This window comes from Schistocerca piceifrons, chromosome 11, assembly GCF_021461385.2.
Source record: "Schistocerca piceifrons isolate TAMUIC-IGC-003096 chromosome 11, iqSchPice1.1, whole genome shotgun sequence".
Lineage (NCBI taxonomy): Eukaryota > Metazoa > Arthropoda > Insecta > Orthoptera > Acrididae > Schistocerca > Schistocerca piceifrons.
The window spans coordinates 168,591,732-168,606,905 of record NC_060148.1 but is presented as its reverse complement, the minus strand read 5'-3'; the positions used below and the strand labels follow the sequence as shown (position 1 = coordinate 168,606,905).

Here is a 15,174-nt window from a genome sequence, read left to right as displayed (position 1 = left end):
ATTGTTGGACTGTTGTTCGTTGCGGAACAAATAGAGAATGGGTCAGTGTATCTCGACATGTTGGAGCAGCTTCTGAACCCTCAGATACAAGATTTGCAACCCAACATCATTTTTCAACAAGATGGAGCTCCACCGCATTGGTCAACGGGTGTTCACAAGTTCCTGGATACGAAATTTCCCAATCGTCAGATCGGACGCGGAGGACCCATTGCCTGGCCACCACGTTCACCTAACATTATGCTGCTTAATTTCTTAATGTGGGGATTCGCGAAGGACCACGTGTATGTGACCAAAGTGGACGATATTTCTATGTTGCGACATTGTATCACTAATGCGATTGCAACAATAACGGAGGAAATGTTACAAAGAACTTTGATTATATCCATACTGGATGAGAGGTTGTGGTTGTGAATGTCAATGTTAAAAAATATATCGGCTCAACCACTTGTTCATAGTGTAAAACACTACGATTGACGCGTTTCGGAAGTCAAGCTTCCATCATCAGAATAATAAAAAGTAAAAGCACTCGTTAAAACTCGCTAAAATGGAACATGCACCGGGCACAATAAAATTGATAATAAAATTAAAACATCGTGGCTACTTCCCTTGTTGTAGCCAGGTCTTCCAAGGTGCATCTCTTTTTCTTTTTGTATATTACAAATGCTGTGTAGATGATACGCTGCTGCTTATTGATGGACAAGAAAAATAAGTTGCAGAAATTGTAAATAAATTTAACGAGTTACATGGTAAAATTGAATTCACTGTGGAAGATGAGGAAAATGGTGAACTGCAATTTCTCGACCTAAGTATTAGGAAACAAAACATGTTTTTAAAATATTAGGAAACCAACCACAATTGATGTGTTGATACAAAATAATTCCTGCCATCCTAATATCCAGAAACTTTCTGCTTTTAGATCTTTGATAGATGGAGCCTTTAGAGTCCCTATGAATGAAGAAGACAGAATGACTGAGCTGAATATCGTGAAACAACTACGCAGAGCTAACGGATATCACCAAAACGTTGTCAATAAATTAATACCACAGAAACAGCGCGCGAATGCAAGGAAGAATACCGCAAATAATATTACGAGAGTCACAATACCATACTTCGGTGATATTTCGCAAAAAGTGGCTAACATTTTCAAACCTTTTAAAGTTGATACCGCTTTTCACACCAATAATACGCTGCAGTTTAAACTAAGAAATAATTTACAGCAGGAAAGCGATAAATATGAGAGAGCTGGGGTTTATAAAATTCAGTGTAACACGTGCAAGGCAAGCTATGTAGGCCAAACTGGTAGGTCCTTTAAAGTATGTTACAAAGAACATAGCGATGCTTTACGGCTTCATAATTTTGAAAAGTCAGCTGTAGCCACGCATATTTGGGAAACGGGACACCCCATGTTGGGAATAGATCAGGATCTTGTTATTTTACATAGACAGGACAAGGCAAAAAGCTGAATCTACTAGAACAGCTGGAAATTATGATACATAGCGTGGATAATCAGAACACACTGAATGAACAGCTAACTGGTGATACAAATAACTTTTTCAAACATTTCACTGGTTTCTTTTAGTAACTACATTTTTAGCATTTGGCAGGATACCATCATTTCATGAGGTCCTTGGAACGCGTGAGCTCACTCACGTTTCAGTGTCGTGTTTGGCTACGTGGTGTGTGGTATCAACTTAAACGCACAGGCGGTTTACGACGATAGAGGAGAGAGCCGTGTGGTTGGAAGTTGAACACCATAGGCGACACCATTTTAGAGTTTTCTATATTTTGACGACTATGTGGAGACGCACCTTGGAAGATCTGGCTGCAAAAAGGGAAGTAGCCACAATGTTTTAATTTTATTATCAATTTTATTGCGCCCGGTGCATGTTCCATTTTAGCGAGTGTTAACAGGTTCTTTTACTTTTTATTATTCTGATGATGGAAGTTTGACTTCCGAAACGCATCAATATTAGTGTTTTACACTATAAACAAGTGGTTGAACTGATATATTTTTCAATGTGTTACAAAGAACTTGGCAAGAAATTGAATACTTGATATTCTTCGTGCTGCAAATGGTTCACATGTAGAGGTGTGTTGTGATAAATAAATAAATTCTTTGAGATGCTCTACGATGTGGTGCATTTTTCATTGTCGTATCATGTCCCCCCCCCCCCCCCCCCCCCTCTCTTTGAAATCAGGAAGGTTTGAGTGGGCCACCCTGTATACACACCTGTGGCCACAGTGAGACTGACTGTTAATTATAACTTAATTATTGGGAGCAGCTGGCTGTCAGATGGAGGGAAGGGGCTAGGAAACGGGATACAAGATGAAGAGAGGGTAGTGGGGTGGTGTGAGGCAGCTGCTTTGACAGATGACACAGTGCCTGCACAACAAGGTTTCATCCGAGGGGAGAGCATATAAGAGGCAGAGACAAGTACTGAGGGGAGGAAAGGAAAGGAAGGTGGAGATGAAGGAGGAGACAGGGAGGGAAGAGAGGAAGGGAGAGGGAAGGAGAGAGAGAGAGAGAGAGAGAGAGAGAGAGAGAGAATATCTGCTGCATCCTGCATGGGATTGCAGGGGGGGGGGGGGGGGGGAGTTAGTAGACAGTCTGGGCAGGGGAGGAGTGGTGTGGGCAGAAGAGAGTAGGAGAAAGGTAAGGTGAGATAGTGGGAGCAAGTTAGGAGAGGTGTGGAGCACAGGGGAGACAGTCCCCACCTGTATAGTTCAGAGAAGCTCCTGCTGGAAGGGAGAATCCAAATGGCTCGCACAGTGAAACAGCTGTTAAAGTCTTTTGTATTGTGGCGTGCAGCAGGTTCGACAACTGGACGGTCGAGTTTGTGGTTTGCCGCAGTTTGGCAGTGGCCATTTGTGCAAGTACACAGTAGGTTACTTCTCGTGCCCACACAGAATGCTGCATAGTAACTGCAGCACAACTGGTATATAGGATAGTTGCTTTCACACGTGGCCCTGCCTTTTATGGGGTTTCAACAGTTGGAACGGCATTCCCAGCACCATCTCAGGAAAGTATCACAGGTACTCTTGTCCTATTCCAGAATTACCTATAGCTGAGAAAGTGACTACCAAAATTATCCAACCCCTCCCCCAACACTTAGTAGTTCCCTGAGTATGCCTCAATGACATATTCCACCTTCCACACACCTAAAAACTTCCTCCACCCTTTATGAAACACAATGCTCCTAAACACCCATCCTGTAACACTTTAGTCAACATTTCTGTGCCATATGCAGTTTCACTTATGATTGAAACAGGCTTATGTCTGTTGAAGTTATTTTATTCATTGTGACGCAGCCACTGGGCTAAGACGTTTTTCATTTTTAAAAGCTCATGTAAGTAATATTTTATCACATACATAATCTTAGAAGTTTATGTATACATTGTATTACTGGTCTACATGTTATTTTGGTCACTTTTTAGGATTCCTGAAGAAGGCTATATTATTATAGTTGAAACCATGGTCAAGATGTGGTATAAACATAATTAGTGCAACTGTGGGCTGTTTTTCATTCCAAACAATTTCGTAACGGTTGCTGGTATTGCTGCCACGATGAAAACAATGAATAATTTTGAGGTCACTTACAGCCACAACTACATCTATACTCTGCAAACCACTGTGAAGTGCACAGCAGATGGTACGTCCCATTGTACCAGTTATGGTTTCTTCCAGTTTCATTCACGTATGGAGCGCAGGAAGAATGATTGATAGAGTGCTTTTGTGTACTGGTAACTAATATGATCTCATTCTCACAGTCCCTATATGAGCGGTATGTAGGGGATTGTAGTATATTCCTAGAATCATCATTTAAAGCTGATTCTTGAAATACTGTAAATCAACTTTGTTGGGACAGTTTCCATCTCTCATCAAGAGTCTGCCAGTTCAGTCCTTTCAGCATCTCGGTGACACTCTTGCACAGGTCATGAAAAAAACTTGTGTGACCATTCATGCTCCCCTTCTCTACATCTACATCTACATCTACATCCATACTCTGCAAGCCAGCATACGAGTTGTGGTGGAAGGTATACTTTGCCACACCTAGTCGTTTCCTTTCCTGTTTCACTCACAGATAAAGTGAAAGAAAAACAAATGTCTATATGCCTCCATACGAGCCCTAATTTCTCATCTCATATCTTCGTGGTCCCTCCACGAAAATATGTTGGCAGCAGTATGATCGTTCTGCAGTCAGCTTCAAATGTCGGTTCTCTAAATCTTCTCAGTAGTGTTCTCTGAAATGAATGTCGTCTTCCCTCTGGGGTTCACACTTGAGCTCCCGAGGCGTATCGGTAACACTCGCATGCCGATTGAACCTACCAGCAACAAATCTAGCAGCTCACCTCTGAACTGCTTTGATGGCTTCTTTCAATCTGACCTGCTACAGATCCCAAACAGTTGAGCAGTATTCAAGAATAGGTCACACTAGCATCATATATGCAGTTTCCTTTACAGATGAATTACCCTTCGCTATAGTTCTCCCAACAAACCGACACTGACCATTTGCGTTCCCTACCACAATCCTCACACGCTCGTTCCATTTCGTATTGCTTCGCAACGTTACACCCGTATATTTAAACAACATGACTGTGTCAAGCAGGACACTACCAATGTTGCATCTGAATGTTACGAGATTGTTTTTCCTACTCATCCATATTAGCTTACAATTTTCTACATTAAGATCCAGCTGCCATTCATCACACCAACTAGAAATTTCGTTTAGGTCACCTCGTATTAACCTACAGTCACTTATCTTCGACACCTTCCTGTACACAACAGCATCATCAGCGAACAACTGCAGATTGATGCCCACCCTGTCTGCCAGATCATTCGTGTATACCGAAAATAGCTAGACTCCTATCGTACTTCCCTGGGGAGCTCTGACATTACCCCACCTCCCATAAACACTCACCGTCGAGGACATCATAATGGATAATATTACTTAAGAAGTCTTTGAGCCACACACATACCTGGGAACCTATCCCGTATGCACGGTTGTACCCGTAGTTCGCAGTGGAGTACCTCAAACTACCGCCTAGCCTAAAAATAACCCGTGTGCACTCCACAAGTACTCTGCTATCCGAGTAGCTGCTTCCTTTGCGTAGTGCACCCCTGACCTATCCAGGGGAGTCCTGCAAACCCCCACCAATAACACAGGTCCAGATATCTGCTGCCAAGACTGTCACAGAGAAGACAGAGCCTTTGGCTGAGAACCTCCTTTTGGCCTCAAACCAAATGACCCCGATCAACTCTGGGAATGATGCTGCAAACTGTGAGCTCTGCTGGCACCCCTTGTGTGAAGCCAGCAGTCTTCACCACCTCTACAAGCTGCACGGAAGAACTGAGGTGGCCTCAGAATCCACGCGACAGGCGTCGTCGGTGCTGACGTGAGACACCACTTCCAGACGACTGCAGTCTGCTCACTCGATAGCGACAGGCAAGTACGCCTCAGATGAGGACTCCTGGCGGACATACCGAGTGTTCATTGGCTTTCATTTCAGTCCCAAACGCTATCCGCCTAAGGGGCTCCAAATGCATCTAACACTGGGACTTCCAATGACTAGCAAACCCCTCCCCCCGTGTACCTGCTCGGACTCTGCCGAAGGAGTGGCCAGCCGTACACTCGTAGGGTTATCGGCGAGGTCAGGCCTCCGGTCTCCACAGCGGCCCTCTGCCTCGAGCGACACGAATGCATTACCACCTGCCATTCGACCTACTGTGACGGCGGATCCGACACATCGGGTGCACTACGAGGTGCCTCGGAAGCGGAGCCTGTGGGCGAAACGAGTGACACCCGAGGTATCCCGTGCGACACACCACAATCTCCACCACCGTTACGCCCTGAGGCAGCAACCTAAAGGCGAGTGATCACAGATAAAACCACGTTCAACTCTCTGCAAACTGCAACCAGCTCCTCCTGCATCCCCACAACAGGCACACATTCTAGCCATCCTAGCAAGACTAACTGAAGAGTAAACAATAACAGCTGCTGGAAAGCTAGATAAGCAATTTGTTACCTTCCTATTTGTTCATGAGACCCAGAAAAATTAGATACAGGCTCCCAGGTAGATGCCATTTTCCTCGACTTCCGGAAGGCGTTCGATGCAGTTCTGCACTGTCGACTGATGAACAAAGTAAGAGCCTGCGGAATATCAGACCAGCTGTGCGACTGGAGTGAAGAGTTTTTAGCAAACAGAACACAGCATGTTGTTATCAATGGAGAGACATCTTCAGACGTTAAAGTAACCTCTGGTGTGCCACAGGGGAGTGTTGTGGGACCATTGCTTTTCACAATATATATAAAGGACCTAGGACCTAGTAGATAGTGTCGGAAGTTCCGTGCGGCTTTTCGCGGATGATGCTGTAGTATACAGAGAAGTTGCAGCATTAGAAAATTGTAGCGAAATGCAGGAAGATCTGCAGTGGATAGGCACTTGCTGCAGGGAGTGGCAACTGACCCTTAACGTAGACAAATGTAATGTATTGCGAATACATAGAAAGAAGGATCCTTTATTGTATGATTATATGATAGCGGAACAAACACTGGTAGCAGTTACTTCTGTAAAATATCTGAGAGTATCCGTGCGGAACGCAACAAAGGAGGTGGCTTACAAAACACTCGTTCGACCTATACTCGAGTATTGCTCATCAGTGTGGGACCCGTACAAGGTCGGGTTGACGGAGGAGATAGAGAAGATCCAAAGAAGAGCAGCGTGTTTCGTCACAGGGTTATTTGGTAACCGTGATAGCGTTATGGAGATGTTTAACAAACTCGAGTGGCAGACTGTGCAAGAGAGGCGCTCTGCATCGTGGTGTAGCTTGCTCGCCAGGTTTCGAGAGGGTGTGTTTCTGGATGAGGTATCGAATATATTGCTTCCCCCTACTTATACCTCCCAAGGAGATCACGAATGTAAAATTAGAGAGATTCGAGCGCACACGGAGGCTTTCTGGCAGTCGTTCTTCCCGCGCACCATACGCGAGTGGAACAGAAAAGGGAGGTAATGACAGCGGCACGTAAAGTGCCCTCCGCCACACACCGTTGGGTGGCTTGCGAAGTACAGATGTAGATGTAGATGTAGAAGGTGTAACCCCCAAGGGGTGCTGATCCCTCAATGAACTGTGCAGCTGGCTGTTCTGAAGAAATGACAACTGAGCTACAGACTGTCTGAATTTACACTTACAGGGCAAAAAAGGAGGGCGAGAGAAAACTTCCTAAAGTAATTATACAAATACATAGCATTAAGAAAACACAGGAAAAGCTAAATACGTAGCTTGATGCCCCGGAGATGTGCCACAGGCAGCAGCTCGCACTGAACTGAGTGCCTAACCAGCCTGATTAGAATGGTCACTGGTCTCAAAACTAACAGCTGAGTAACTCTACTGCACTACTGACTAATTGAATAAAAACTTACAAAACACGAGATTCAACTCTGAGAATTTGAGGCTTCAGGTCTACCGAATATTTATTATACGCAAAGGTCATTGAATCGAGTACATAAAGCCACACTAGCAATGCCTGCGGCAGAAAACTTCATTACAAAGTAAACTCACTCGAGACAAAAGATCGAAAAATAAGCAAATTCTTGCAACAAAATTACGCAGCACTACTAACAATAGCTAAATAAACAGTTACTGTTCAGTTCTGCTCAGAAGTAAGTTAGAATAGCACTAAAATTAAAAATGTAAACAAACTGTGTACAACCGGTTGGCTGCTGTTGCTGCTGCTCTGTTTACATTCAATATCTCCTGCTAGTCCTATCTGGTACAGGCCCACACACTTGAGAAACATTCTAGGACGGTATGCAAGAGTGATCTGTAAGCAATCTGCTTTGTAGAATGGCTGCACTTCCCCAGTATCCTACTGAAAAACCAAAATCTATCACCAGCATTTTCCCACAACTGAGACTACGTGATCATTCCTTCGTACCCCTACAAAACGTTACACCCAGGTATCTGTACGGGCTGGCCAATTCCAACTGTGACTCATGGATATTAAAGGATAATAGGCTTTTCTCCTTTTGTGAAATGCACAATTTTACACTGCTGAATATTTAAAGCAATTTGCCAATATTTGCAACACTTGGAAATTTTATCACTGAATATTTATGCAGCTCCTTTCAGACAGTACTTCATTACAAATAACTATGTCATCTGCACAAAGTCTGAGGTTGCTATTAATAATGTCCACAAGGTCATTCATATACTACATAAACAGCAATGGTACCAACACACTTCCCTGGGAAACACCCAAAGTTACTTCCACACATGTTGACGAATCTCCATTCACGATTATATGCTGCGTCCTGCCTACCAAAAAATCCTCATTCCAGTCACGAACTTCACTTGATAGCCATATGACTGTATTTTTTAAAAATAAGTGTAGGTGTGATATTGAATCAAATGCCTTTCTGAAATCGAGAAATATTGTACATACTTTCAGTATGTCATGTGAGAAATGTCCGAGTCGGGTTTCACACGATCGATGTTTTCGGAACCTGTGCTGTTTGGTATTGAAGAGAACATTCCGTTTGAGATACCTCATTATGTTTGAGCTCAGAATCTGTTCCAAGATTATACAACAAATCGATGTCACGGATATTGGATGCAGTTTTGTGGCTCACTCCTGCCACCTTTCCTGTTGACAGGTGTCGTCTGGGCTCTCTTCCAGGAGCTGGCCACAGTGCTTTGTTTGAGGGATCTAAGACAGATGATAGTTAACAGACGGGCTAACTCATCCACAAATTGAGTATAGAATCTGAGAGGGATTCCGTCGGGCCCTGGAGCTTTGTTCAGTTTTAACGATTTCAGCTGTTTCTCAATGCAGCAGCCACTAAAATCTATTTTCTCCTCAGTGGCACGAAATAAAAGTGAGGCAATAATTCTGGACTTTCCTCTGCCAAGGAATATTTGAACACAAGAGTTAGGTGTTTCTCCTTTGGCTTTACTACTCTCAATTTTATTTCCCGTTGTAACATACAGCATTACTATAATATTCAATACCCAGAATTTGTAGCCGGGTATCGGTACTTTCTGTTACACAAAGAATAAAAAACATGCCACTATGGCACCTTTTCCTGTTATGTAATTGTATTATATAATACTATGAATGATATATAAACAAAATTTACAAATAATTAAATAATATGTAACATAATAATCACTATGAACCATCAACATTTACTCAGAACTATAATAATCAGTATGTAATTCATTTGCTAAGTAGTAGTTAAAAATGTTAGCATCGATATTACTTTTGTTAATTAACTGCAATTAGATCTCGAAAGTTCAGTTTGGAAAACGTTATTGTAAATCGATCAAAAAGCAAGAACTAAATTTAAATTCACGTAATTTCAAGTGACAAATAATTTCAAACCCAAATTTGTAAACCAGAATTAATACCATTACTAAAATAATTAATTGATCATTGTCAGCAAATGTAATTAACTCCATTACTTACGTTTGGATGCATATTTCAAAGTTATGAGCCATTAAAGAGGTTAAACAACTTGTGCATATATTACATAAATGTTAGCAATATTTTCCGATCGATGATTCATTTGTACACTACTGGCCATTAAAATTGCTACGCCACGAAGATGACATTCTACAGACGCGAAATTTAACCGACAGGAAGAAGATGCTGTGATATGCAAATGATTAGCTTTTCAGAGCATTCACACAAGGTTGGCGCCGGTGGTGACACCTACAACGTGCTGACATGAGGAAAGTTTCCAACCCATTTCTCATACACAAACAACAGTTGACCTGCGTTGCCTGGTGTAACGTTGTTGTGATGCCTCGTGTAAGGAGGAGAAATGCGTACTATCACGTTTCCGACTTTGATAAAGGTCAGATTGTAGCCTATCGCGATTGCGGTTTATCGTATTGCGACATTGCTGTTCGCGTTGGTCGAGATCCAATGACTGTTAGCAGAATACAGAATCAGTGGGTTCAGGAGGGTAATACGGAACGCCGTGCTGGATCCCAACGGCCTCGTATCACTCGCAGTCGAGATGACAGGCATCTTACCCGTATGGCTGTAACGGATCGTGCAGCCACGTCTCGATCCCTGAGTCAACAGATGGGGACGTTTGCAAGACGACAACCATCTGCACAAACAGTTTGATGATGTTTGCAGCAGCATGAACTATCAGCTCGGAGACCGCGGCTGCGGTTACCCTTGACGCTGCATCACAGACAGAAGTGCCTGCGATGGTGTACTCGATGACGAACCTGGGTGCACGAATGGCAAAACGTCATTTTTTCAGATGAATCCAGGTTCTGTTTACAGCATCATGACAGTAGCATCTGTGTTCGGTGACATCGTGCTGAACGCACATTGGAAGCGTGTATTTGTCATCGCCATACTGGCGGTGCCATTGGTTACACGTCGGTCACCTCTTGTTTGCATTGACGGCACTTTGAACAGTGGACGTTACATTTCAGATGTGTTACGACCCGTGGCTCTACCCTTTATTCGATCCCTGTGAAACCCTACATTTCAGCAGGATAATGCACGACCACATGTTTCAGGTCCTGTACGGGCCTTTCTGGATACAGAAAATGTTGGACTGCTGCTCTGGCCAGCACATTCTCCAGATCTCTCACCAATTGAAAACGTCTGGTCAATGGTGGCCGAGCAACTGGCTCGTCACAATACGCCAGTCACTACTCTTGATTAACTGTGGTATCATGTTGAAGCTGCATGGGCAGCTGTACCTGTGTACGCCATCTAAGCTCTGTTTGACTCAATGCCCAGGCGTATCAAGGCCATTATTACGGCCAGATTTCTCAGGATCTATGCACCCAAACTGCATGAAAATGTAATCACATGTCAGTTCTAGTATAATGTATTAGTCCAATGAATACCTGTTTATCATCTGCATTTCTTCTTGGTGTAGCAATTTTAATGGCCAGTATTGTATTTATTAAATTAATGAAACACATTATTGTAAAAAAGTCATATTTAATTTTCAATCTTAAATCGTACAATTTCTAACCTTAAACTCATATGTAATGAACTAATATTTTATGCTGTAAGTAATCTGATTGTCAACCTTTTGTATATTTGTAACTTTTAATTGTAACTATGAATTTCACGATGGTGTAACAATTGAAGTAATGAACACACGTTGTCTGGAATATATATAAGCAAATGTGGCAATGGAGTGTCAGTTCACCTAGGAGTTCACTTTGCAGTCAAGTCTTTTCAGTCAGTAAGTCGGTCTGTCAGCTGTTGGATTGTCAAACAGACTATAAGTGAAGTTTGATGTATTCTGCTACGACTTTGGAAAAATGTTATCAACAACAAATAAATCTTTGCAAATTGTATGACCTGGAGTTTTAATTAGAAGGAATCACCAGCTACCCGACTCAGGCAAATTACAAGATAAGTACAACAAGAATACTTCGTTATGCATTGCCCTTACTTACGTCCACTCCAGGTGCAAATACATAAGTAATTATATTAACGCACCAGTAAATAAATCATATGCATTCATAAAGTAAGGGGGATGACATACCGTCTTGTCCATGAGTGATTGGACACTACCTCTGAGTGATTCACTAGTATCTTGGAAAGTTGACAATATTTCAAGTCCCAGTAGACTCACTATCTACTGAGCACTATTGAAGTGCTTAATGAAATACAAGTGTATCCCTCAGTTTGATGAAAACTGAACTTGGTGCATATTATGTGAGCTGGGGCCATCTGGCACCATTTATTGAACTGTCATAATGTCAGATAGCTCCATGTCAATACTGAGGAGAATAAGGTAATAAGCCTTACAAAGCAGCCTGAAACTTCTGACGGAATAAGGCGGCATCCTGCATCGCTCTGATACCTGGGTTGTAACTGGCTAACTGGATAGCTAACTGACCAGCAGGAGAACAGCTTTATAACGTCAGTATATAATTAACATGGCTGACACAGCAAGTGACAGTTTGGTAATAAATGGTGAAAGTATAGAAACTGAAGGTAAAATGCGGAAGAGAAATATAGAAAAGAGAAAAGATTGGAGCAGATAACGGGCATGTGACAGTGGACAATAATGGGGAATATAGTAGAAAAGTAGAAAGAACATTTAGTTAGTTCAATTCCATTAACAAAACAGCCCACAAAAATGAAAACACTTCTGGCACAACTGAGAACTCCTGAAAGGCAAGATTCCAGTGATGACATGAAGTCCGTGCACAGTTCACATACAGTGATACAGACCAGTGTACTACTATAAGTCTGCAGTGGGGCAAAAGTAGGGCATAGAAAATAAGTGACACTGTTCTGGAACATTAGTGTTTTAATGATTGGTCCGCCAAAGCTCCGAAAGTGTGTCATATAATGTCAATGTTGAAGTTTGTGCCTCCTGTTCGCTACAGCTTTTATAAAAATAACGAGTATGATTCCAAGAAAATGCAATTAATGAAAATGATGTTACTTATTGTTTTTCTATTGTATCTCAAAATGTGTATTGTATCATTAGTGAGGTGACAGTTTTCCCTATAATAATCAATGCATTCTGTGCCACATTTGCAGGAATTTAACACAATACCCACATAACCTAACCCATAAAATATTTTCTGATTCTTACTGTTATGATAAAGTTACAGGCTACTTAACAAAATGGTAAATATCTCCAAAGTACACTTTTGAGGGATACCTTCTTCTTCAACTAAGCCCTTCAATTCTTCATTTCATTTAAAAAGAAGTGTTCTACACCTATCACGATGAAACACTTTCCAGAGAAGAATGAAAACTTACCCCGTCGGATAAAATCCCTCATTCGTGGAATCGGGTATCTGAAACATTAGGAACAACAATTGTCAGAATGAACAAGCTTAACTTCAACGCAAAGCATTACAACTCTACACTTAGTTACTCAAATACATGACAAGTGTATTTGGCATTTTAACAAATTTATCAAAGACAGAGGTTGGTAAAGGTGCTGCATTATGAGAACGTTAATAATAACCTCACACTTTTTCACACGATGTAGTTATGTCAATGAGGTACTGTCTCAAAGCAGCTACATAAATATTCAACCAGATCTCAATAGGATTTCAAAGTGGTGCAAAGACTGGCAATTTGTTTTATTGGAAAAGAAATTAAAAACTGTGCGCTTCACAACTTGAAAAGCCATAGGTACACTATGTAAACAAAAGTATCCAGACACCCCCAAAACGTGTCTTTCATATTATGTGCATTGTGCTGCCACCTACTGCCAGGTACTCCATATCAGTGACATTGTGAGATAACAGAATGGGGCGCTCCACGAACTCGAGGAGTTCGAAAGGGCCCTAGGTACACTGTTTCCAATGTGATAGCGAAGTGGAAACACGAAGGGACACGTACAGCACAAAAGCGTACAGGCCGACCTCGCCTGTCGACTGACAGAGACCACCGACAGTTGAAGAGGGTCGTAACGTGTGATAGGCTGACACAGGAAGTCCAAACTGCATCAGGATCCACTGCAAGTACTACGACAGTTAGGCGGGAGGCGGGAAAACTTGGATCTGACAGTCGAGCAGCTGCTCGTAAGCCACACATCACGCTGGTAAATGCCCGGCTTTGTGTAAGGAGCGTAGACATTGTACGATTGCACTATCACAGCACAGGCCTACACTGATGTTTTAAGCAGGTTCTTGCTTCTCACTGTCAAAGAGCAATTTGGGGATGGCGATTGCACCTTTCAACACATTCGAGCACCTGTTGATAATGCACGGCCTTTGGCAGAGTGGTTACATGACAATGTAACGTGGCCTGCACAGAGTCCTGACCCGAATCCTATAAAACGACCAACGTCGATACTTCTCCTCAGTGCAGCACTCTGTGAAGAATCGGCTGCCATTACCCGAGAAACCTTCCAGCACCTGACTGAACGTATGCCCGCAAGAATGGAAGCTGTCATCAAGCCTAAGGGTGGGACGACACCGTACTGAATTCCAGCATTACAGATGGAGGGCGCCACGAACTTGTAAGTCATTTTCAGTTAGGTATCTGGATACTTTTGATCACACAGTGCACATAACTTCAGCATCTGGAATCAATATACTCATACAAATACCAGGGCATAACAATTTGTTAGGATACAAAATGAAATGATAATTTAGGATCAGCTGTAGGTAAGGCACGTGGCATACTTTGAATCACTGGTAGGACACTGGGAAAATGCAGTCAGCCTTCAAAGGAGATTGTTTAAACAGGTCCAGTCACGTTAACGTGGCCATGTTTGAAGTCAATGTGGACCAACCACTCAGACAGCTGGTGGCAGCACTAGCAGAGGAGGGTCTGTGGATGAGGACAACAGTACAGTCTTTGTTGTAATGGCACAAATGGAGTGATTTATCCTATGTCCAAAACAAGGACGTAATCATTGGCTTTGGGGCCAAAGGTTGAAGCATTTCCGAAATGGCTAAGTTTGTAAACTGTTTGCGTGCTGCCACGGCTGAAGTATATCTGCACGAGAAACTGCCACTGCCAGATACTGGTGCCGAGGTAAGTGTGGTGGACAGACGACAGGGGTAAAAGACGTCAGCGGATATGTGCACGCACTACCAGACGTGCAACTGTTGAGCAACTGGCTGCCCAGATGAACCGAGGGGCTACCGACAGTGCCTCCTCCACGACTGCTCGGCAAATGTCGCTGCACGTGGGCTTCTGCAGCAGGCGCCCGCTTAACTCACCCGTGCCGGCTGCCGTTCCGTGGTGACGACGGCCGAATTTGTGGGCCACTATCGCAACTGGACGTACGGTGTCTGGTGACGTGTGGCTTCTTCAGATGAATCGAGTATTATGATCCGTCTTGCAGATACTGGTGTGTATAGCGTGAAATGTATAAATGCAAACACCGAGCAACAATTGTCAGAAGAGTACAGGCCACACGAGGGAGCTATACTATGTGATCAAAAGTATCCAGAAACCTGGCTTAAAATGACTTACAAGTTCGTGATGCCCTCCATCGGTAATGCTAGAATTCAATATGGTGTTGCCCCACCCTTAGCCCTGATTACAGCTTCCACTCCCACAGCCGTGCGTCCAATCAGGTGCCGGAAGGTTTCTCGTGGAATGGGAGCCCATTCTTCACGGAGAACTGCATCGAGCAGAGGTATCGATGTCGATCGGTGAGGTTGGGCACGAACTCGGCATTCCAAAATGTCCCAAAGGTGTTATA

The 15,174-nt window shown here is 43.0% G+C and overlaps 1 protein-coding gene across 4 annotated transcripts in view; it reads right to left on the bottom strand.

Annotated features, from left to right (window-relative positions):
• Positions 1-15,174, bottom strand: part of LOC124719917 (zinc finger protein 436-like) — a 223,562-nt gene that overhangs the window by 19,440 nt on the left and 188,948 nt on the right. For all 4 annotated transcript variants that reach the window (XM_047245109.1, XM_047245111.1, XM_047245110.1 and 1 more), the window contains one exon: positions 12,765-12,802. In XM_047245109.1, the coding sequence (XP_047101065.1) occupies positions 12,765-12,802 (38 nt within the window). The remainder of the gene's footprint in view (positions 1-12,764; positions 12,803-15,174) is intronic.